The sequence below is a fragment of the Malurus melanocephalus genome, unplaced genomic scaffold (assembly GCF_030028575.1).
Source record: "Malurus melanocephalus ecotype Western Australia unplaced genomic scaffold, MMel_1.1 scaffold_264, whole genome shotgun sequence".
NCBI lineage: Eukaryota > Metazoa > Chordata > Aves > Passeriformes > Maluridae > Malurus > Malurus melanocephalus.
In genome coordinates this window covers 732,940-757,111 of record NW_026623496.1, presented here as the reverse complement: position 1 = coordinate 757,111, position 24,172 = coordinate 732,940, and the positions used below count along the sequence as shown (strand labels likewise).

Genomic DNA, 24,172 nt, shown 5'->3' with positions numbered 1-24,172 from the left:
TTGTTTAGTACCTGATTTTTATACGTCTGTACARAATCACAGAATGGTTGAGGTTGAAGTAACCTCCAGAGATCATTTGGCCCAGCACTGTTCCTCAAGCTGGTCCCTGTACRTCAGGTTGACCAGGACTATATTCAGGTTTATTTTGAGTGTTTCTAAGGACAGAGAACCTACAACATCCCTGAGCAGCCTGTCACAATGCACAGTAAAAAGTCATTTCCTGATGTTCAGAGAGAATCTTCTGTGCTGCAGTTTGTGCCCATTGCCTCTGCTCCTGTTACTGGAACCACTGACAAGTGCCTGGTTCTGTCTGCTTTGCGCCCTCCCTTGAGGCAGCATTTTTCACCTCCCAAATAATGCAGTGCTAACTGTCATACATGGTTTCAGTTTTAAATAATCCCTGTCATCAAGTCTCCTTTCCTGACCTAAGTATAGACACTGTACATGTTTCTTAATTCTACATTTTCTGTAGATGTTTTCAGTTGTCATCTGCAACAGTTGAAGAAATCTCCATACACTAAGTATAGACAGTTCTGGTGAGAARTAATTCCACTCTGAATTTTCATTGGTGGTTTGAACATTTGCCCATTTTCTTAGTGCTTTTTGTCCCTTTTCTCAGTAACTTCTATAAGTTAGTTGAGACTATCTGTTTGTTGGAAGGCTTGTGCCTGATGCTTCATACTCTTTCTTGCCTCATTTACCAGTCCTTCAGTATATTYCTTTCAGGCTCCTCTGCTGCTCTCKCTGTGATAGTGTTCATTAGGGTGRTATTTGCCATCTACAGTACCATAACCCACTGTCTTCTGTGATGGGTTTTCCCCCATGTGTAGTTGTAATGATGCTGGAAAAACCCTCCCGTTTATAACACTCCCCCTTCCAGCCTTTCAGTGATTGTCCACAGTTGCTTTCTGCACCTYGTAGCTAATATGAACATGATTAAAATGCATTCAAAATCTTCATTGTAGTGAAGGTCCAAAACATGCTCAGTCTACTACTATTAAATACTGATTTACTGTGTTTTTCAGAGGTTTCCCAGTGGTTTTGGCTTTGTGGGCTTTATTTTAATGGACATATGCAGTGGAACAGTATCGGGGGGATAATGTGCAGTATCTTTATTTTTTGAAAGTGCAATAATGTACTTCGTGCTTGTAGGACATTGCTTATTACCAAGCCTTATCTGCTGAACAATTGCAGACAGAAGCTGCTAAAATTCAACCCAGCACCTCAGCCCCCCAGGAGTTTTACGAACCAGGCTTAGAATCACCTGCTAGTGCCAAATTGGATGATTTGCAGCGTTCTTGGGAAACACTGAAAAATGTGGTAAGTATTTATCTGGAGACTTTAAAATAATTGGCCAGGAATTATAAGGAATAAAATTCAAATAACTGTCTTAGCTTGAGTTGGCAAGAAAGGCCCAAGAATCCAGTTTATCCAAATACTGAGTCAGCACATTTCTGTATAGGTTTGTGGCATAATCATTCAATGTATGAAAATGGTCAGAGTTTTGATCAGATATTATAAATTTTAATTCCTTTCAGAAGAAAAGTAGTTTTTATGGGGTATTAAGAACTATGTGTCTGGTAAATGGTGCCATCTGTGTTTGAGTGCATGAAATCTAAAATAACACCTGAGAATGTGCATAGGTTTTCCCTATGCTTTATTAAAGTCCTTTTTTTTTTTTTTTTAAGCAGCAGAGCCTAGAATTTGACTGATGAAATTTAAGCAAATAAATATTTTCAATATTTGCTGGATAATTTATATTCTTGAAAACTCGTTCCAGTTTTTCTGCTTTATTCTCTCAAGCCTAGGGAAATACGAGGCAGACTAAACAGTAAATCCTGTGTCAGAGGTTAGAATGTATACCTTCTGTTCTTCTTCAGATCAGTGAAAAGCAGCGCACACTCTATGAAGCTCTTGAGCGTCAACAGAAGTATCAGGACACACTCCAATCTATATCCACAAAAATGGAGACCACTGAAATCAAACTAAATGAGAGTTTGGAACCAGCCAAAAGCCCAGAGAGCCAGATGGCAGAACATCAGGTAAAACCTTGCATGTGAAGAGTAGCGGGAGAGCGCACATTGCCTGCGTATCTTTCATTCTGTTCTTTAGACAGTGCAGTTCTTCATGGCTACATACCTCAAACAGAGGCAATTTTGTGTGAACCTTCTTTGTTAACTACTATGTCTCGTCTTTCTGGGCTTCCTACTGTTCTAAACATTGTATGATGGGCATTTTTTTAATGAGGAGCCTTTTTAGAAGAAATAGATCATAAGAGTTTGTTTTCAGCAAAACAAGATTGTTTCCAATGACACCTACACATACTGTTCTTCAGTATCAGAGCTGAAGAATATTTATAATGTTGYCAAATTTGATAAGATCATGACCAATACTGATGTATTGTGTATTGACCAAAATAAAATGTTCACCTTGTTAAAYAAAACAAACAAACCAAAGCACACAAAAAGTCCCTCACAGCGGAATTCTTGAGAAATAGTGCTCTGAATAGTAAGAGAATATCAAATAACCTATCTGACATATGCCTAAGCTGTAATCACCTAAGCCTTTTACGTGATAGCTTGAATCTATCTGGTGGGGCCAGTTCTTATTTCAATAGAAGCTCCATTACTTGGAAAGGATAACCATTGGCTTTTGCAGCACTGTTTGATGTCCTTTGCATCCAGTGCACATATTCTCTCAGAGATCAAACTATCAGCTCAAAGGTATTGGTAGTGTAGCAACCTTTTTTAGGTATCTTGAAAACTGGTTCATAGGTTAAGAATGAGAGCAGGATCTTGTTTTACACCATGGAATAAATCTCTGAATATTTATATCTGTTACTGGATGTTCTTTGTCCAGTTTGAAAGCTTTGGGCTAGAAGCTAACTYGTGCCACTATCTTTTCTCTCACAAGCACACACTCAGTTACTTGTTCATTATCTTTATTGTAAATACTAGAATGCATGCASCTAATTTATTGAAAGAATAATTCTGTATGTATAATATATCCAGAATAATTCCTTCTTGTGATAATGTCTGAAATTCAAGATAGGTAGTTAAATCCATATTTAAGTAATCAGATACACGATCCTAGCTTAAGCTTCTAAAGGCAGGACTCAGTCCTTTGGAATTCTGTCTCTACCATACCAGCAGTGATAYTCTGCGTTACTCTGTGTTCCTCATACTCCCCCACGAAAGTTGTCTTGAATTTTATATTTAGTCTTGAGTATTATATTTAGTCTATGCCTCCTRAAATACTTTCTTCTCACTGGTAAATGAGGCAAATGCGTTGTCTGCTCTCATTTCTAAATAGGCTTTGATGGATGAGATTTTAATGCTGCAAGAAGAAATCAGTGAGCTTCAGACATCATTAGCCCAAGAGCTTGTTTCAGAGCCACTGGATGCAGAAGGTGCTGATCAGATGGCATTGCAGTCCACCCTCACGGTCTTRGCAGAAAGAATGGCCACAATTCGAATGAAAGCATCAGGAAAACGACAGCTATTAGAGGTACAAGAAAGGAACATCACCAATATTCTTAGTCTCCATAAAAATGTAGTTTTCAGTTCTCTTTATTTCTCATGATTCCATTCAATAATGATGATTATTTTTTTAGTGAGCCCCTCATCTTAATGTGATAAGTAGCCAGAAAGATCTTGGAAACACTCCTTTTTTTATAGGTGCCAAGTTCCTTCTGGCTATATATAGCTGTATGGCTATATATTTAGATATATACACATATATRTGTGTATGTGTGTGTATAAATAAAGTAATGAAGGGCGGATATTAAGAGTCATGTTATCTGCTGTAAACTTGTGAGGAGTCATCTCTCCAAGCTAGGAGACAAGAGAAGAAGGAACACTTAAGACAAGAAATAGTTCCTCTTCCAAATCATTGTGGTGTTGTCTACACGCATCTTCCTAGTGATTTGCATGCAACTTTCTTTCATGGAAGATGCACTATTTTACTTGTCTACCAACTTTAACAAAAATCCTGTAATACTAGGGGGATATTTAAAARCCCTTTACAAATAGGAATGTTGCTGCATATGTTATACAAGTGAGAAAATGTAGTCATGCTAAAGATGGTTAGAGTTCAGCTACTTTGAATAATGCAGGGCAGCTTTATTGCTGCACTTCTAGGAACTGCAGCAGTGAATTTACAAACCAAACAAGTGCTGCCTTAATGTTTTCCAGCATCAATTGATTCTGAGAAACAGAGTGAGAATTGACTGGATGGATGGATCTAAGGTGTGGTGCTTAGTTGCCAGCTGGAGTTAAACCAAGATACTGGATTAAGGAGAATCTCAGGGTGCTTCAGCTGCTTTAGTTCTGTCCAGTCACCTGGGACAGTGAAAAGGTCATTAGAAAATATTTTTGTTACTCTTAATATAACAAAATTTCACTGTTTTTCCTTCTCAGAAGAAAAACAGCTTTAAATTAAAAATGAGGGTTTAGAAATAGAATAGGGGATCTAGCTGTTTATATTTGCACCCCATACAATATCTAACTTCTTGGTAGTACTTGGGAGATGCTAACTAATAATTTCAAGATAAAGCATGAGTCAAATATATTACTCTTAATTTTGGTTAGGATTCTGATAATTACATTGATACAATACCACGTGTATTCCCTAATAATTATAGTTAGGAAATGTATATGGTATGTAGACAACAGTCAGTAATTTAACCTGTGTACTTCATAGCTCTGATTTCACAGATAAAATGTTCCAGAACACCSCAGGGAAGTAAATGTAGAAATAAAGGCAGAACAGGTAATGAAAGTGTTTTGTTACAGAGAGTGTGGACTGGTTATACTGTTCTTTCTCTGGATCTAATTGAAGTAACTAGCATTTGAGAACTATTCATGTCTCGATTATTTAAGATACCTAACAACTATTACTTTTTAATTTTTCTATTGAAATTGAGCATGCAGAAAACCTGTGCAAACACTTCCCTGTGTGAGGAAGTTGCCCTGCACATTTGAATTTGAATTTCCTTRCAAAGTGCTGTAGGTCAACCCTGCCAGCAGCCAAATGCCCACCCTCACTCCTCTCTCCTGTGAGATGGGTTAAAAATAGAAGGCAGACAAAAGGACTCATGGATCAGGATAATGACAGCTTAAACAGGGTAAGGAAAAGCTGTGCATGTAAGCAAGGAATGAGGAACTTATTCACTACTACCCAATCAGCAGGCAGATGTTTAGCTACTTTCCTGGAAAGCTCAGCATGTGTTTCTTGGGAAGACAAACACCATAACCACAGATGCCCCTTCCTCCCTTTCCCTAGGGTTTTATTGCTGAGCATGATCTCATCTAGCATGGAATATCCCTTTGGCCAGTTCTGATTCGCTGCCCTGGCTCTTTCCCCTCCCAGCCTTTTGCCCACCCCCAGCCTACTGGTGATTTTGAGGGCAGAGAGAAAGAAAGCCTTTGTGCTGTGTTCAGCAGTAGCCATARCATTGCTGTGTTATCAGCACAGATTTAACCACAGCTGCAAAGCAMTGCACAGACTGCAATGTAGTTAACTCCATCCCAGCCAATACAATCTTTTCCCCTTGTTCCATAATATTTGCACCGTGCTTAGGTTTCACATTATCTGATACATCTAAGGATCCTCTGACCATCCTATTCATTTTCTTTTTCCAAAAATCTCCTCTACTCTCTCCAGAAYTYAGTACCTCTYYTGTACTATGGAGCTCAGAACTGGAYRTAGTACTCCAGGAGTGTACTCACCAGTGTTAAATACAGGGGCAGGATCACCTCCCTCATCCTGGTGGGAACACTCCTAAAGCACYCCCAGTCACWACTGGCATTCTTTTCCACAAGGGTGCATTGCTGGGTCATTTTCAACATGGTGTCCAGGAGCCCCAGGTTCTCTTCTGCGATTCTGCTTCCCATCTGCTTGGCCTCCAGTTTGTACTGGTGCCTGGGGTTGCTCTCCTGCAGGTACAGGGCTTCACACTTTCCTTTCTTTCTGTCAGCTCCTTTTTATAGCCTTTCAGGATCCATCTAGATGACAGAATAACCCTCTACCTATCAGCCACTCCTCCCATTTTGTGTCATCAGCAAACTTGTTAAGGMTCATTACTGGCCACTCACTCAGCTTTGTGCCACTGGTCACCATCCCCTGGCTGCAGCGGTTCAGACAGTTTTTAAATCCATATGGAACAATTAAAGGATGACCAAGACTTGCTGATCACTCCCTGCCTTTCCAATGGATGGACCAGCAGATCGATGGACCTGGGGTGTCTGTATTGCTGCGATGCTGATGCTGCAGCAGCCTCTGGACCTTAATGTCCTTCCACACCCCATGGCTCAGGGATCCTCTGAGAAGCCAGAGCAGGCAGACAGCTCTTTAGGCTTCTCTTTACCTATGTGACTATAACAAAGGCCCAGCCATACTTTGTTTGGTCCTTGAAGTACCCCTCTTCAGCCTCTCTGCAGAGTAACACTGTCTAACAGCCTGCTGCCAAAAAAGGCAGAGCTTCTCTCCTTTCCCTGCAGCCCATTCCCAAMTGTGTGCATTCTCTTTCTTCATGTACATCTTTCTCCCTAAGCAAATTGTGCTGTACTAATTGAGCAAACTSAATCAGTGTGGGAGGAAACCCACAGGAGAGCAGCAAGAGGAGGCAGAAAAGACCTCACCTTTAGAAAGCTGTAATAGCAGATTTCTACTGGGAAAGTTTGAAATACAGTGACTGAAGTGTGTGAAACAAAATTTCAGTTGTCAGAAAAGCACGCTCAGAAAGAAATTATATTTTGTAAGAGAAAGGTCTTACTATGGCTTCAAAATGCTGTGTAGGATTTGTGCAAAACGGAGAGGAAAAACTTTTGAAAAGTGAGTTACAGTTTGTTTMTCCTAAAAAGTAGAATATAATTTGTACCTCTAGGAAAAACTGAATGAGCAGCTCGAAGAACAGCGGCAAGAGCAGGCTCTTCAAAGGTACCGCTGTGAAGCTGATGAGCTTGACCACTGGCTACTCAGCACCCGAGCAACACTGGACACCACTCTGCTTCCTGCCGAGGAACCTATGGAYATGGAAGCACAGCTGGTAGACTGCCAGGTAAAATATTAAGACCATTACTGAGTTGAATGAGCCAGCATATTTTTGAGAAGACGTTTCTGAGCTCCTTAGCATCTTCTATATGYTCCGTTCGCTTCCTCAAAGATTTGTGAAACAAAATATAGCCTGTTCTTAACTTCTTRTTAAAGATTGCAAACAGTGCTTTAGAAAGCACAGGTGAAAGCACAGTGGTAGGAAAACAAAATGTTGTGAGTGCAGGAAGATTTGAAGTTCTACATCTTTCAGATGTAGTTTTGTTGAGCTAAAGGTGTATTTTCTTCACTTACTGTTTTTGCTCCCCTCAAACTGGAGTTGTTGAACAGCTCACCTGATAGGTATGAAAACACCTGCAATGTACTTTCCTACCTGTTCCAGCTGAAGAACATACTGGCAGTGGTGGATGAGGTAGCCAGTGATGGCTGGGGTTGTGTTTTCTTCAGGAGTAATCCTTATATACATGTAAAAGTGAAGGGTAATCATCACTATTTACTGGTTTTATGGCTTGAAGGTAATCGACTCAGAGTACCAGAACAACCGAAGAAAGACRTGTTATAAGTTAATGCAAATACTTTTATTAACAAGATTGGATGAGTCCTAATATCCAGGTTTTCAAATCAGTTTTCCATTTTTAAATGATAGTTTAGAATTGTGTGATGATTAAAATTACAAGAGAGACAAGAGACAGATGGACAGAAAAGCCCTTTTCTATGTCAAGAATGAGGATCTCTACTATTCTAGGATAAATGCGAGTTAAATTCCATGGAAGTCTGAATTTTCACTGATGCTTCATTATTGGAATTTTCAGTCTGTTCAGTSTCAAGAATTCTTTCATCACGTGTCCTTGAGAGCCCTTAGCTGTATGTAGATAAGCCCTGTGAACTTTGGAAAGCAGTATTTTTTTTTAATATACTCTGTAGGAAACTCAAAAGGAAAAGTTAACTTTGTAGAAAAGTTAATACTGCTGTTCTGTTGCTGCTTCTTAAAACCTTAATGCAGCAAGTTTTCTATATTTCTTCCACTTTTTAGAGACTCTGCCCATCTTATTCTGCACACATTGCCTTCAGGAGAAAAATTTTGTATGTTCATACTTGACAGTTGCTATGGAAGCAAAAGAACTTGATGTCAGGCTAGGTTTTTGAGCAAGACCTGTTTGAGCGTTGAGTCTGGAAGATCAAAATATGCACTATGTCTCTAATACATGAATAGTTAATGGAATGTCAGGGAAGTAGCTTTTGAGAATAAACATGCCACAGATTTGTCACTTTAAGTCTCTCTTTAGACTAAAGAGGATTATACAGAAATCCTTAAGTCCGTCATGCACCAATCAGAAAGAGCAAATAGTGAGAAGAGAAGCTTATCAACACAGCCAGAGCAACACATAGGAGGAGGTAGGGAGCACTTGACTACATGTCAATGAAAGAAGAGGAAAGAAGTAACTCSAGCTGCGTGCTTCACTTCTTGTCATTAATGGATGTCAGTCTAGCTTCTTAGCCACTCTTACCTTTAACATGCAAATAAAGAGCATCTTCTCTAAAACAAACTATTTGTTTCAAGTAACTTTTTAATTTCCTATTTTGAAAAAGTTTGCAAACTGAAATGGCAAATGCAAACATTTGCAAGCATATTCTAAAGGACTCTGAACGGGACTGGAAGGCAAAGCAATGCTAACCTGACTTGCTCTTAGTTTGGCAACGGGTGAGATAGGCCACAGGTCGTCTTGCCAGAAGGCGTGACAGGTACTGGAAAATGTATGAATTTGGGTCTTTGTTTTTGCTGCTGCAGAACATGTTGGTTGAAATAGAACAGAAGGTGGTAGCCTTGTCAGAGTTGTCTGTGCACAACGAGAACTTGCTGATGGAAGGGAAGGCTCACACCAAGGACGAGGCAGAGCAGCTGGCTGTGAAGCTCAGGACACTGAAGGGCAGCCTTTTGGAGCTGCAGAGAGTGCTCCACGACAAACAGATCAACATTCGGGTGAGTGGCTCTTTCCAGCTGTTTTCCCTGTGGGCAAGGGTTTGCAGATTTCGTAGCAGTTTTATGCAAATAGGATGTCTTGGTGAAAAAGAGTGAAAGTGTTGCACTGATTCAATTTGAGTTATTCATCTTAGTTAGTGAACAGAATTATAAACAGAAATAAAGAACTTCCTAGAAGGCTTTACTTGATCGTTCTCATGTTTACAGCACTGGTTTATGGTAAAACTATCCTTACCTCACTGTCTTCACCTGAAAGGAGAATAGTAAAATAGATAGATTAGTGTCTTGGTCTGGTTAATTCTATTCCTCGGTCCCTTTAGATTGTGTATGGTCTGGGGCAGGATTGTTCCCCCCAACAGAAGAATGATCCTAAATATGTACAGTGGGCAAAGCACAGTGAACAGATAACATGAGGGAATGTTTTTAAATATGGCTAATACATGGCAAAATCATTATACCAAACAAAATATTATATAAAYCAAAGTTCATTWAACCTCRGCCATGCCCTAGATTTCTATTCCTRGTAGCTTTGGTCTACTCATTGTTGCTAACTCATTGTRTTTAACAGTTGCTTTTGGTCATTCTTTAGGTTAAGCTAGCATGTGGAGAACCGAATGCATACAAGAAACCCAACCATGTAATGTGTCTGACTGGTTTTGAATTTGCTTGCCCTGCTGTGACTCCCCCCTCCCTTTTCTTTTACTTCTTTTCTTGGCTTTGCTGTGCAAATTAAACATGATAAGCTTCAAAGATTTCTGGCTTGTAATGCAGATTAAAGTCTACTCAGAGGTTAGCTTGAAAAGTCACTTGATGTTCTAAGAACTATTTTTAGTCCAAAGGAACTGCATGGCTTTAAAACATAAGGTAGTTTCTCGAAAATAAAGAAATAAAAAAGAAAGGAAACCCCCAGGTATTTGTTCCTATTGCCTTTAAGATGTAGTATAACTTTAATGTTATTCTTGCATATGAAACCGTATGATTAGGTAAATGAAAAGTTAGCAGCAGCATGYAGGCACATGGTACTTTGTTCTCATATATTACCTGTGAAGTGAAAGGGCATCACAAACTTCTTTACTAAATCTTAAAATATTTTGAGCATTTTAAAATGCAGTGGTTTTATTTTAGTTCGCTTAAACTCTTAAAAACAGATCTTTGGATGGATTTCTAATATCTAAAATAACAACAAGATAATTTCTAGATGTAGAATATGAATCATTTATTATGGTGCATGAATGCAAGTCTCAAGTTTCTTTATGAAATTCAAGCCTTTCTTTGATGTCACTTAGAGATCATGTAAGAAAACAGACATAGGCAGTATAACAGCCTCTCGTCCTTACTGAGCAATTATTTCAAGTTCTGTTATGTCATTTCCCAAACAGTGGACTGAGGCCAAAWGCATCAGATGCACCAAAATGCCTAAACTGTATCTGCTGCCAGTATTAACCCTGAGAAACATAACAAGCTAACAGCACTGTTGTTCATGCATGYAGAAAACTCAGACTTTTACATGTCTCCAGATGTTCTGATAACCTTTTAATTGCCCAGAGGCATAGACCAGCRTGCTCCCAAAGGAAGGAACCTCCCAAGTTGCACTGGAAGACTAACCATTGTAAAGACTGAGCTATATTTTCATTAAAGCATATTTCAGCTTATGTGTTATTCCTGTAGCACAAGGCTTTTTAAGAGYCAGTCTGAGATTCTCTGACTTTCTTGCAGCAATTTCAGTTTTGATTCCAATTTTAGTTAATTTGAATTAACCAATTAATTAATTAATCACTAATATGGAAAACATGACTTGGAGACTAACTTTATTCAGAAAATAAAGTAGTGAAACTAATCAGAAACATGCTGGAACAGGAGAGTTCCAGACTATACTATCTCCAAAGGTAGCACTTTGAAACAGGTACACGATATCGTGTCTRTTACTTTTTTTTTCTCTGGTTTAGGGGCAATGAAACAAAACAGACTCCTAAAATAAAGAAGTAGTAGAATGAATTCTGCATTAAAAGCTCCCCAAAAAAACAGATAGTGTTTCTTTGCTTTTTACTCCAAAGGAGGTGTGGGGGAGGAATGACGCGTTTCAAAACAAAAATTACGCCTATATTTCTGAAATCCTTTGAAAKAACAATTTCATCACCATCTTCTTCAGGGATTTTCCATTTATTTCTATTCTTGACTGGACAGTAGTGCCTGAGAATGACAGGTTTAAGCTTGTATTTCCATGACTGTTTAAAGGAAATGTTATACAGTTCCCTTCAGACAGAATTCAAATGAAAATGCAACCGTATCTTTTTCAAACTTACATTCTGTGATGTGACAGCAATATGTCTGGTTCACAAATCCTTTTGATCTGAAAAGTATGTACAATGGCATATTTGCAAAACARCATTGCATCAACAAATGCCACAATMCCTTTTACWCTCTTTGCTATTGCAGGAACTATGAGACTATTGTTTATTTGTCCTGGYATAATTCCAAAATTGTAGTTTCTCAGTCCTCTTCCCAGAGAAAATGAGACCCAAAATGTAACTGAAACCAACCAGCCCACCCAAATGCGAAGAAGTACTAGATATTGTTCTCTAAAAATATTTAGAAGTTGTATAGCTCTAGGTAGTCCCAAGACTATATAAAAAGATGCAGATTTTTTTCCCCTACATTTACAGATAGATTGTCTTGTTTTCTCTCTCATAACAGAAAAGCTAAAATTCCAGACCCTCTTTGCCTCTCACATGTTATTTTCTTTGCCCAATCTGACATTCTATAATAACATTGTTCACACTCCAACTACGTCATCTTTTCTAGAAACTTGTTCCTGCAAAGTAAARTATCACTGTTTACCTGTAAACGGAATCCTTAGTAAAAAAAAAAAAAAAATATTTTATAAAGCAAGGGCTAATGGTTCTTTCCAGCTCCAGATACTTCTTGCTTGTTTTCCTCCTCTTACAGTAGATATCCTCTAACACTAATCAGTCCTTTCAACTTCAGTACACTCATCATCACCCARATTGAAATCTTACACCTTAACTTCTACTTCACCTTACTTAGGAAAACTGCTGTTTCAGTGGCTGGTGCCAGGGACACTGGCAGAGGTCCATCTCAGCTGTTGGCACAAGGAACACCAGGTGAAGCAAGGAGGATTTCYACACCCAGCTTTGCCCTGCTGGTCCCTGTCTGATTTGAGAAACMTCTCTGGAAGGCAGAGTCTGTGTTTTGGAGAGCCTGTTGTTGAACCAACCGGCACTCTTAGTCTATTTATAATAAAAGTTGAATCATGAGCATAATATGAATTCTACAAAAATGAAACATACAGACCAAATGGGAGAGGTATTAAGCCCCAGCTTTAGATCTCAAAACTTTCAAAAAATCCAAAAAGGCGCAAGCTTTACAGTCATGATATGACTGCAAGTAATATTAAATAAATCCAGAGAGATGTGTCCATCTGACTAGCCAGACCTACAAGTCTGTCTTTAACATAAGGCCAAGCATGTTAAAATACCTAAATTTSAATACACTGACTGCTAAAACTACTTAAACGTACAACCAGCATGGACTTTGGAAGTCAAGAAGTTAATAAAACATTTTTTTTGAGCTGTTAAGGCATTTGTTCTTTTTTGCATTGCTTACAAAGAAAGCTTTTCTAGTCACTCATGTTGGAAAAGCTTAATGATAGAAGTATGAATTGAAGGAACTGTTTTTTTTGCTGTGTTGTTCTAACATTCTGTGGTTTGATCTCTCTTACTTTCTCTGCTGTCCATATGACCTGCTGTTAACTGAGTGTGTTTCTGCCAACTGTGGATAGAGTGGTAAATAAACATTGACCAGAATGACAACCAGAACTTTATCCTTTCCAGTTAAACAAAAAAAAAAAAAAAAAAAAAAAAAAAAAAAAAAAAAAAAAAAAAAAGATTCAAAACCTGGCAGAAAAAAAACACTGAATCCCTGCATTGCCAGTTAAAGCTGTACCCTCCTTTACAGATCAAGACTATTTTTCAGAAGCAGAGCAGTCTTTAGAAACGCATCAGTCCATGTTCTCTGACCTCTGGTCTCGATTCKGCAAAGTGCAGTAATGCATGTTTATTTTTACATTTTTAGGGATGCTTTTCTTTCTGGTAACCAAAACCAGTAAAAGTCAGAAATCTAAAGTCATTGCTTACTTCATGAGCCAGCAGCTTGAGAATTGTGAGGTGGTTTAAGTAGATGAGCTGGACTTGCCAGCTCTCTAATAATGTAAGAGATTTTTTTAAGTCTTAWTTTCTCTTTTTTAAAGCAGGGATCTTTACAAGAAAAGGAGGAGAGTGATCTGGACTTTGTTTCCTCACAAAGCCCCAGTGTTCAAGAATGGCTGGCACAAGCAAGAACTACTCGCTCACAGCAGCAGCAGAGTACCCTGCAGCAGCAGAAAGTTGGTGTTTTGCATTTCCTTTACTCATATCTTTAGATTGCTTTTGATATTATAGCTGAACGACTCTCGTTAATATTTCCACTGAAATACTAATTTTTACATTGTTTCTTACTCACTGCTTTTGTAATGATGCATCTGAGTTCACTATCTTATATCTGTTAACGGTCAGGCAGACCAGACTTCSTGGGTGACCATGGTCAGTTGACCTAATCAAGTCTGCACTTCTTTTATTCATCAATACAATAAAATTGAATCAACACTTTAACTTACTCTAAGGAGAGATGATAATATTCAAAATAATAGCTGTCTTCATAAAAGCAAAGATACACATATTACATGATATATGGTGTTGTACCATTTGCAGATATTCTCACTAGGGTGGGTTCCAGAAATGCATTGCATTAGTTAATTAATTCATAAATCAAATTTGTGTACTCAAATTTTATGTGTCCCTTTCTGGAGATTTTTGACCACTTTTGGTGCTCAAGCAAACCATTTCAGAAGTAGCTCAGCTAACTTTGCATGACAGTTAAGCAAGGTAGACGTATCCTTCCAAGGCAAAACCAGTTTGAGATTTGTTCTGTTTTTCGTAACCTGCTGTGCTAGGAGCTGGAGCAAGAGCTAGAAGAGCAGAAGAATCTGCTTCGATCAGTAGCATGCCGTGGAGGAGAGATCCTAACACAGCAAGGCTCTGCTGAAGGCCAATCTACAAGGTGTGTGTTCATGTGTTATCCTGAAAAGTAAATTTCTACGACTATGCTTTGTCATTCTTGTATTTATGTTCTTRTTTTACCATTTTTTTACAACACCTAGGATGCTGGAGTCCTGGCTTATAATGCAAGGGTTTGATAATACAGTTATCAAACACAAACTGTTTGTGTTTCACAGTTTACCAAAGCTAAACACATATGCTTCTCCTGCATTAAAATATGAAGGTATGTCTGGCATTTTGAGGAAGGAATTGAGGAAGGAGTCAGACAAAATATTTATTTTAAGTCATGTTTTGAAGTAAAATCTCTTTATTGGTTACATTTCAATGTAGTATATATTCAGTCTGGTTTGGGTTTTTTTTAASTTATTATGGGTACTTGCAACTCAAACCAATTTTTTAGACGGTACATTTTACTCCATCAGACAAGAATTTCATGCCGTTCAAACCAGCCTTTCTCTTATTACGTGAAAAAAAAACCCCAAACCAGCAAGTCAAAGCTTTAAAGAGTAGAACTTAAATTAAGTGGAATTTCCTAATGAAAAATTCTAACCTTCCATGGTTATAATTTTTGCATTTGTTAAATCTTTACACATCTTCCCATTCAGTGAGAAGCCTGATGTATTCTCTGAGGAATTAGTCTTGGAGGGTGAGAAGCCATCATCTGAAGAACAGATGAAGAGGAAATGGGAAAGCCTAAACCAGGAATTCAGTACCAAGCAGAAACTGCTCCAGAAAGCTTTGGAAAAAGAACAGCTGGTAGCTATTTATCATTTCCCTTTCCATTTTCTCTTTAAAAGCAGTTGTCACAACAAGAGGTACAATATGTAAATGCATTAAGGTGCTGTGGTTAATGCAYGGGATATGGAACAATTAATTTTTATGACATCTTTAAAAACTGTTAAATAGTGGCACCAGCACTGCTCATGTTCAAAGTGATTTGAATTGCACTACCATCAGGTTAATGAACTAGAAAGGAAGAAGGAGCTCAGACAAAATGTTTATCTACCTATCTAACTCAGGACAACTCGTTAACAAATCATTCTGCTGGAACTGACCAGTACTGTGGCAACATGTTAGAGGAAAACTGTTATTTTCTGTTTKAATTTTTTGGCTACATTCAATTCTTGAGCTTAGTGGATAACGAATTTCAGGCACAGAATTTCTACTGAAAGAAACAGGGATTAATCAATTAAACTGGGGACAATCCAAAATCTATACTAACATACATTTTCCATTTTATTYTTAATAGACCCAGACCCACTCTTCTTTGTATAAAACTCCATTAATCAGCTTCCAGAGTTCTAAATACCTTGTAMAAATTAAACTGTAGTTAATATTTTTGGTGAAAAATAGTAATTTTTAATTCTGGCTGAAAGTATTTTTCCTGCATTTCTGGTGAACCTTCTGTTGAGAAACATTTATTCAAGGTATTTATGATATGGAGCATTTGTGGGAGGACTGTGAGCTGGTGATAGCCTCAGTCAGCAGGGAATCTGTACAGCTGAATTTTGTGCCCTACATATGGCAGATCCATCCTAATTAGTACTTCTCTCTCAACAGCTTTATAGCAGACCAAACAGACTGATACCTGGAATGCCTTTGTACAAGGAGGAGGGACAGGATGAAGACAAATCCTTAGTGTCACCAGTGTTGGTTGAATTGAATCAGGCCTTTGAAGATGTCTCATCTGAGGTAAATTTCAATTGTCTTTACACCTGTCCTTCAGCAAAGCCACATGTACAATCAAGACTCCTYCAGCTATGACCTGGAAAATCCAGGCCTTTCCCAAATACTAGAAGTTAGAAAGACTGTCTTGTACTTCTACTCTGGACTTCCCTGGTTCCTTTTTCTCAGGCTGGACGGGTGGATGAGACCCTGTATCTTGAACAGAAGCTGTATGATGGGGTCACAGCCACRTCTGTGTGGCTGGATGGTGTGGAAGAGCAGGTCTTTGTGGCTACAGCTCTGTTGCCAGAGGAAGAAACAGAAACATACCTCTGCAAGCAAGAGGTAAGGAATCCATGAATAGTGAATGTCATTTTATGTGGTGTTTAGAAAAAAAGTATTAGAATCCTGGGTAAGTGACATGTCACTGACATAAATCTCTGTGTAACTGCAGCATTCTGCTGCTGGGAGAAGTAAATTTACTGACAATGTAGAGAATACTGCAGATATCATAGACTCTTTCTTCTGTTTAACTCTTCTCTAAATATTATCAAACACCATGTTGTTAAAATTGAAACAAAATGAAAAAGGGAGGAATTCTCTGGGATATTGAAAAAGTACAAGTTCATCAACATTAATTAGGGGTGAGAAAGGGGGGAAGAATAGAGTGGTGGGGGAGAGAGAAAGAGGCAATAGGACAAGGACTKCTTTAAACTAAAAGAGGAGAGATTCAGATTAGATATAAGGAAGAAATTTTTCAAAATGAGAATATGGAAGTKCTGGAAYAGGTTGCCCAGAGAAGTCGTGGATGTCYCACCCCTGGGAACATTCAAAGTCAGGCTAGAGAGGTCTCTGAGCATCCTGATTTAGTTGAAGATGTCACTATTTACTTCAGGGGGGTTGGACTACATGACCTTTAATCCAACCCAAATGTTCCTACGGTTCTACATAATTTTGTTCCTGCACAAAATTTTCCTTGGAACAGTCTGGAATCATTTGACTATCAGAGATAACTGTAGCTGCTATCTTTCTCTAGTGTGTGTGTATGCTAACAATGTAAAAAAGTCATGGCATCACTGCAAAACTGACAACAATTATGACAATGTTTGCCTGCTTTCTGGAATGTCTGATTATCACTTTTTTTTTCCTACAAAATCAGTCTCTTGCCAAAGAAATCAAAGACATAACAGAAGAAGTGGATAAGAACAAGAATTTGTTTGCTCAGATATTTCCTGACAATAGTGATAACAGGGTCATCATAGAAGACACTTTGGATTGTCTCCTGAGAAGACTGACCTTACTGGAGTCTGTGGTAGATCAGAGATGCCATCAGATGAAAGGACGGCTACAGCAAATTGTCACCTTCAAGGTATGAGACCCATGTGGTGGAATTTACAGGGGTGTATGTCAAATGGGGGTATAAAGACTCTGAATTTTTGGTACCAAATCAAAAGAACAAGGTTGTCATAGGTTTTTGTTTTTTTTAAAATCAAACTTCTCAGGCTATGCAAAATTTGATACCCCAATAATTACTCAAAATTTAAACTCTCTGCTAGAAGGTTTCTACAACTCATGCAGTTACTGTAAAGTGATAATTGTTCCATGCTGGCTTTGCATAAATTGTATTGTGGAAATATGAAAGAATTGTGATAAGTGGAGAAGTGTGCACTTTCAGAAAACTTTGTAACCAGAGTTCAGAAGTGCTTTCAGATCTTACTTGGTGTCTACCTTATCTCCTGTTACTATTTTCATTATTGTTATCATTATCATTTATATATAAAGCCCTTCAGTATGGTTTATTTTTAATTTAAAAACTCATAAATTAAAAAAAAACAAAAACTAAAAAATACTGTATTTGAGTTCAGATTAGGGTCATGGATTGTTAGTGCTAGATTTCCTTCCAAACTCTGTATTCTTTCCTCTATAGTCACCATTTTTTGATGAAAGACCTCCCTTTGCTGATGACAGYGAAGTTGATTAGAATTCATTGCATTATTCTTAGAGACTTTTAGTGTTTGAAATAATTACTGAATTTAAACATAAAYAAAAAATCAGTAATGCACCTCTTATGTAATGCTGAAAGTTTCAGAAAAATGTGCTGATAATTTTCTGTTGGCATGAATGCAAGAAAATGATTATATTTCAGCAAGTAATATTTATGTGTCCAGTCTGATAAAATATTCCAAAATTTTGAGCTAGTAGTCAGCCCTGTACCATGTGGAGGCCTTGTTTACTAATGTGTTATATTTGCTCAAGTTTGTAATTRAAACAGCTTGCCTTAAAAAGTAAGACCAAGCTTGTTTACAATCATATGTAGTTGAATAAACTGCACAAGAATAACATGCTTCTGTTAAATGAAGGTAATGACCCTTGGTAAATCAATTATCTAATTGGAAGGCAAAAGCAGAAGTGCATTCACTGGATATATTTTGAATAAGAATTGCTTTAGCTCTTAGCTCACAAATATCCAGCTGTGGATTTTCAGCAGTGTTAAATGTTTGCATTGGCTAATTATGGTGCTTTTCAAACAGGTTTTGCRCTGTAGTGCTGACCATGTCACATTTGGTGCTTTGAACATCTTGAAACATGGAATAATTTTCAATTGTTTTGTGCTGGGATTGGCTGTAATTTGTTGGTTTTGTCTCCTGTAGAATGATCTGAAGCTCATGTTTACATCGGTGGCCGATAACAAATAYTCAGTTCTACAGAAATTAGCAGAGGCAGCTGACAGACCAGAAACAGAGCAAATGCAGGTATTAACCACACATCTGTCAATTGGGGAGAGGGGAAGAGGTAAAGATTTTACCCAAAGTTTAATTTAAGGCAGTAATTAGCATTTCTTTGTCAGGAATGACCCGATTAATAATAAWTAATTATTTAGATGAAAAAATATACCCTGTTTTCTTGTTTCTGTTTTGCCAGTGATAAAAATGAATAACCAATGCTAAGGGTTACTTTTCAAAGATATTTCTTTTTACTTGCTACTGGTGCCAGTAGGTGCCTGAATAGAAGAAACTTATCCTTCAGCTAAACAGAAATACTGGACTTTATATACCGGACATTCAAAATTGGAAGGAGTTTATGTCTCCTGTATGAAAAAGAGAGGTTGCACTATGTGTTTCTTTTCTGTCTTTTGTGATGCCAAATATTGGCAAAAAATTATTTCCTCTATGATTAATTGAACTACCAATGAGGAAAACAAACGTAACAAAAGCAACTGAAAGTGTTTCTGAAGATCTCTCTTGACTGATAAAACATTCAAATTTGAAAGCATTAGTGTTTGTTCAGGATGTGATTAGGACCATAGAAATAAGGCTCTTAATCAGCCAGGTCATTTTAGTTACATGAAGTGGAAGGTTCATAAGTGTATTGTGCAAACTCCGTGTTACTGGAAGGAAGGAGTTCTGACTCACATATGTAGTTTAAGAATATTTGGATTGCCAGCTTCCAAGAAAGGGCCTCGACAGGGGACTTTTAAGGACAAATATCTACCTCATACTTCTAACTGTTATAATCTGCATCTGTTACCTCAGGAGAGACCTAGGAAAGCTTGTAGCTTCTATTGAAAAATCTCACCACCTGTATACATGATGTTCTAGCTCACCACCTGCATACACTGTGTCTATGTTCTTAGGCTGCAGTTTTCCAAATGAGAAAGGGGAGCTAAAAGCCTTTTTCCTTGACAGTAAATTTRGCCCTATCTCAGTCCTGAATAGGAACTATGCACACTCTCTGTTTTCATACATGGTTTCTGCTACGATGGGTGTTTGCTTCATGCTCAAAGATGACAGGAATGACTGTTAATAAAAAGAATTCTTTAAAAGACATTGTTACATCAAAGAAAAATTTCTTTGGGGCCTCTACTATAAAATTAAAAGCRTGTAAATTCACAGCAATGTTTGGTATAAAAAATACTAAACATAGTACTTTACATTATAATAAAACAGCTTGTTATTAAAAAAAAATACATATACGCTTATTTAACTTTAAGAAAAAAACTGGGGTCTCCCAAATTTAATTAATACATTCCTTTGTAGCGTTCTTTCAAATTTCAGCACATTGAAGGTCTGATTAATACTGCAAGCAGAAAAGAGTATGATCATAGGCCARCTACACTACTGTTATTAAAACTTCAAATTAATCAAAGTATTTTTCATGTACAGGTCATACTGCAGGCAGAAGAAGGTTTAAAGGAGCTAGATGCTGGAATCAATGAATTAAAGAAGCGTATAGACAAGCTACAGATTGACCARCCTTCTGTACAAGAATTATCTAAGATCCAGGTATGATTCATTAGTTCCATCCTAGATCTGTCAATCCTATCACCTGTCTCACTTGTGTTACCAAAAGAGTGCTGCTTTTTATTCTTCRTGAGGCAGGGATTGTTCAGAAAAATGGATTTAAAAGTATTTCTGTGTGTATGAAAGATTATGTTCTMCCTCAGTCACCTAGTTTTTCTATTTTTGCTTCTTCAGATTTTCCAACATCTCTGTTATGGGCAGTTTTAATTGTAAAAGTCTACAAAACCATGTTTTCTGTCATCCACTCCCTTTTCAAAGAGATGAAGTTAAGCATAAATGTGTCTCCTGAAGTTTCATCTCTGTTCTCACCAGTGTCTCATGATCTGTGGTTTAGTACTGTCTGATACTGTCATTAAAAAAACAGGAAGGGGGTAAAGGAGTATAGAGAGTGAAGTGAGACTGAAACTGGAAGTGTTCCACTTTTGTTAGAGCACCTCTCTTGTCCATATATGGGGCAATTGATCCACAGCCTCTGTGACTCTGTTGAAACTACTTCGGTGCTGATGCAGGGGAACACTTGAGAAAATATCAAGGGGAAGGTTTATGACAGAATTTATAATGACAAAATAATAAATTGGAAGCAAGTAAAACAGGTGAAACTGTTATTACCATAAACTTATTAAGCTGACAAGACAGTGATAATTAAAAATGAACTACTAAGRAATGAATCACTAAGAAATATGTCTTTTGTCCAGTTCTTTATCCTTTTGGTCTTAGCACCTCCTGCTGGTTTGTTTGGGTTTTTTTTGACTCTCACATTATGTGCTATTAAGTTCTTCCTCCCTTCATTTCAGTTTTTAGAAAAATCTTCCTTTTGCTTTTTCTGACAGTTGTGCTTCATTTTCACAATTTTCTTTTTAAGGCTGAGACTGCTAAGCTGCAGTCTTGGTGAGAATTGGGACTTTGTTGCAGCACTGGATGATCATAGAGATTATTTTGGTTGTTGGAATGTCTTGCTTAGCTGGAAAGTGTGGGCTTGGTTGGGTTTTTACAGTAAGTTGTGTGTRTCTTGCATGCTACCATGAAGATACTGGGGCAGGAGAAGGAAACAGACCTGGCTTTGAGATGCCTGTAGTCTGTATCTATGCTGGAGTCCATCCAATCCTCTGCATTATAAAATGTAAAATGTAAACATGTAAATCTGCATTGCATGGTATTCACTGGTTTTTGATGCATTGAGCCTAATCACCCAACTTCTTTGCTACTTATATTAAGCCTTTATTACTGTATTTTTTTTTCTGAATGCATGTACTTCAAAGAGTCACAGGTCTTGCTTATTTTTTCTGTCTTTAAACGGCGAGTTGTTAGTTTATCTATGAAGTCAGTATATCTGCAAGCTCTTTTTGAGCTGGAAACAAATGTTAATCTGCTAGTATTCACAGAGGGACAGTGAGGTTGTTTCAAGGAAGACATATAAGGTGTGAAATAKGAATGAMAACTGCTGCCCTTTGCCCCCCAGGATAAATATGATGAGCTGCTGATGATCATTGGATCCAGGCGGAGTGATCTGAATCAGAATATGGCTCTTAAGAGGCAGTATGAGCGGGCTTTGCAGGACCTRGCTGACCTGGTAGAGACAGGCCAGGAAAAAATGGCTGGTGACCAYAAAATGATTGTTTCTTCTAAGGAAGAGGTTCAAGCGCTGCTTGAAAAACATAAGGTAAGAATCTGGGACATATTTCAGGACTAGTTAAGAGTGTAAGCTTGTTGTCATGGTTTAGCCCCAGTGGGAAACTAAGTACTACACAGCTGCTTCCTCACTTACCTCTCCTTCCTCAAGGAGAAAGAGAATTGGAAAGAAAAGGTAAGCCTTGTGGGTTGAGATATGACTATTAATACTAAAAGCACTAATACTACTATAATACTAATAATAACTGAAATAGTAAATATAATTGTAATRGAAAGGAGAGAGACAAATAAACACCAGAGAAATAAGTAAGTGATGTACCAAAAGAGTTGTTCACCACCTCCTGACCAATAGCCAGCCTGTCCCCAAGAAGAAATCAGCAGCTTCCAGACACTTCCCCCCAGTTTATATACTGAACTTGATGCACTATGGTTTGGAATATTCCTTTGGCCAGTTCAAGTCAGCTGTCCTGGACATGCTCCCTCCCAGCTCCTTGCTGGCAGAGCAAGGGAGAAATAAAAAAGTCCTTGACTTGGGGTAAGCACTACTAGGCAACAACCTGAACATCAGTATGTCATCAACATTATCCCCATAGTAATGCCAAAACACAGTGCTGTACCAGCTGCTATGAAGAAAATGAAATCTATCCCAGCTGAAACCAGGACACCTGTGAGAAGCAAATTGCTAACCTTCTGTCCCTAGAGATTCAGGATCTTTTCTCAATGGTGGGCCAGACTTTATTTTAAATTGGAGCCAGTGAACTGTTCTGACAGACTGAGTTTCAAATGCTTTATTGAAGGTGAACCCAGGTAGATTGCATTTTCTTCCTTATTCTAGTAACAAGTTCCTAGTATTGTCCTGTCATGCTRCATAGCAATGTCATCCACCACTCCATTTATTTTCAACAGAAATTTACATTTGTTAATAGCTCCCAGAAGTATAGCAAGGATTTTCCACATTTTCATTMGGCAGAAATTTTTGAGGGTGTTTATCTGATCTAAGCTATTTTGTTCATGTAATGAGGGTCAGGATGGAATTTGCGTGGAAGGAATGACTGCTTTCTTTGAATAGATCATTGTCTTCTTTAAGATGTGTTTTGGACTTTGTGAAATGTTGTGAAGTGAAAGGTTTACCTAGTTCTATGTAAGTGCTTCATTGTACTGCTTAYGTCTTAAAATGTTGTTTTAGTGGTAATGAATTGAGTAACAATTGTGCTTCCTCTTTTCCATTCTTCCTCTACCCTCTCCCTCACATCCACATTTTTCAGGAATATTTTCAGGGGTTGGAGTCTCACATGATCCTGACAGAAACACTTTTTAGAAAGATGACTAGCTTTGCCCTCTTGAAGGAAACTCAGTCACATTCAGAGATAATGACACAAGCTTCAGCTGTATTAAAGCTRGCTCATAAACGAGGTGTGGAGCTGGAATACATTCTGGAGGTGAGAATTTCAGTGGTCTTTTCTGTRCTTCCATTGTGATCAACCACGAGGATATTCTATAATGTTCATTTGATTCTATGATGTTCTGCTTGGACAGAATTGGTAGGCATCAGTCCCTTTTGTCCTACACACAAAGTGCTGATGGACTTCATACAATCTTTTGTATTTAACTCCTGTGAACTTCAGGTGGCATAAGTTGTGTTTCTCTAAGTCTGAAGAGCTGCTTAGCTTTAGCTAGTAAGGAGAGCATGACAGTTACCCGTGTGTTCTGACCAAAAGTTGGGCTTGGCACAAAGATGTGTCTTTTTACAGGTTCACTGGACATTTGTACTTTTAGTTCTGTGCTTTCACAGYGATGCAGCTCTAGGGTTTCAGATCAAAAAAGCAAATAATAAAAMCTTTAGATACCCACATTCATCATATCCATGGATAATATCTGCTTGTAGACCTGGATGCATCTGGATGAGGATTACCAGGARCTCACCAGACAGCTGGAGTCTGTTGAAGGAAACATTCCCACTGTGGGTTTGGTGGAAGAGACAGAGGACAGGCTTACAGACCGGATTACACTTTTTCAGGTTGGTGTTTTGTAGACATTTTCTGCAGGAAAGAGGGGTGAAGGGGATCTCTGACAGTCATCTAGTCCAGSTCCCACTTGAAGCACTGCATTTGTCATGGRCTGAATCAGCAACARYTTTGAAAAYTTCAAAAGKTAGAARTCCCACAGCTGACCAGGAGACCACSTGCAGTCCTGCACCRCCACCTACTAAAARTTTTCTGTAATGCCCAATCTGTAACTTCAGCTTTCAGTTCGTCACTGTTGTACTTTTTATATAATGTGGCACTACTGAGGAGCATTTACCTTTGTCATCCTTTTAATTCTACCCCAAACAGCTGTAGATCTTTGTTAGGCTGGCCCTTAGCCTCCTGTTTTTCAGTCTAAAGCAAGCACACTTCCTTCAGACTCTTCGTAAAGGACATGTGCTCTAG

General features: G+C 38.1%; 1 protein-coding gene across 1 annotated transcript in view; it reads left to right on the top strand.

Moving 5' to 3' along the window:
* LOC130579258 (nesprin-1-like) overlaps positions 1 to 24,172 on the top strand; it is a 103,469-nt gene that overhangs the window by 67,286 nt on the left and 12,011 nt on the right. The window contains exons 44-59 of the mRNA XM_057375910.1: positions 1,153 to 1,320; positions 1,881 to 2,042; positions 3,313 to 3,507; positions 6,887 to 7,060; positions 8,843 to 9,034; positions 13,302 to 13,436; positions 14,043 to 14,149; positions 14,754 to 14,904; positions 15,709 to 15,840; positions 16,003 to 16,158; positions 16,973 to 17,182; positions 18,465 to 18,566; positions 19,977 to 20,096; positions 21,574 to 21,774; positions 23,009 to 23,182; positions 23,629 to 23,760. Of these exons, the coding sequence (XP_057231893.1) occupies positions 1,153 to 1,320; positions 1,881 to 2,042; positions 3,313 to 3,507; positions 6,887 to 7,060; positions 8,843 to 9,034; positions 13,302 to 13,436; positions 14,043 to 14,149; positions 14,754 to 14,904; positions 15,709 to 15,840; positions 16,003 to 16,158; positions 16,973 to 17,182; positions 18,465 to 18,566; positions 19,977 to 20,096; positions 21,574 to 21,774; positions 23,009 to 23,182; positions 23,629 to 23,760 (2,511 nt within the window). The remainder of the gene's footprint in view (positions 1 to 1,152; positions 1,321 to 1,880; positions 2,043 to 3,312; positions 3,508 to 6,886; positions 7,061 to 8,842; positions 9,035 to 13,301; positions 13,437 to 14,042; positions 14,150 to 14,753; positions 14,905 to 15,708; positions 15,841 to 16,002; positions 16,159 to 16,972; positions 17,183 to 18,464; positions 18,567 to 19,976; positions 20,097 to 21,573; positions 21,775 to 23,008; positions 23,183 to 23,628; positions 23,761 to 24,172) is intronic.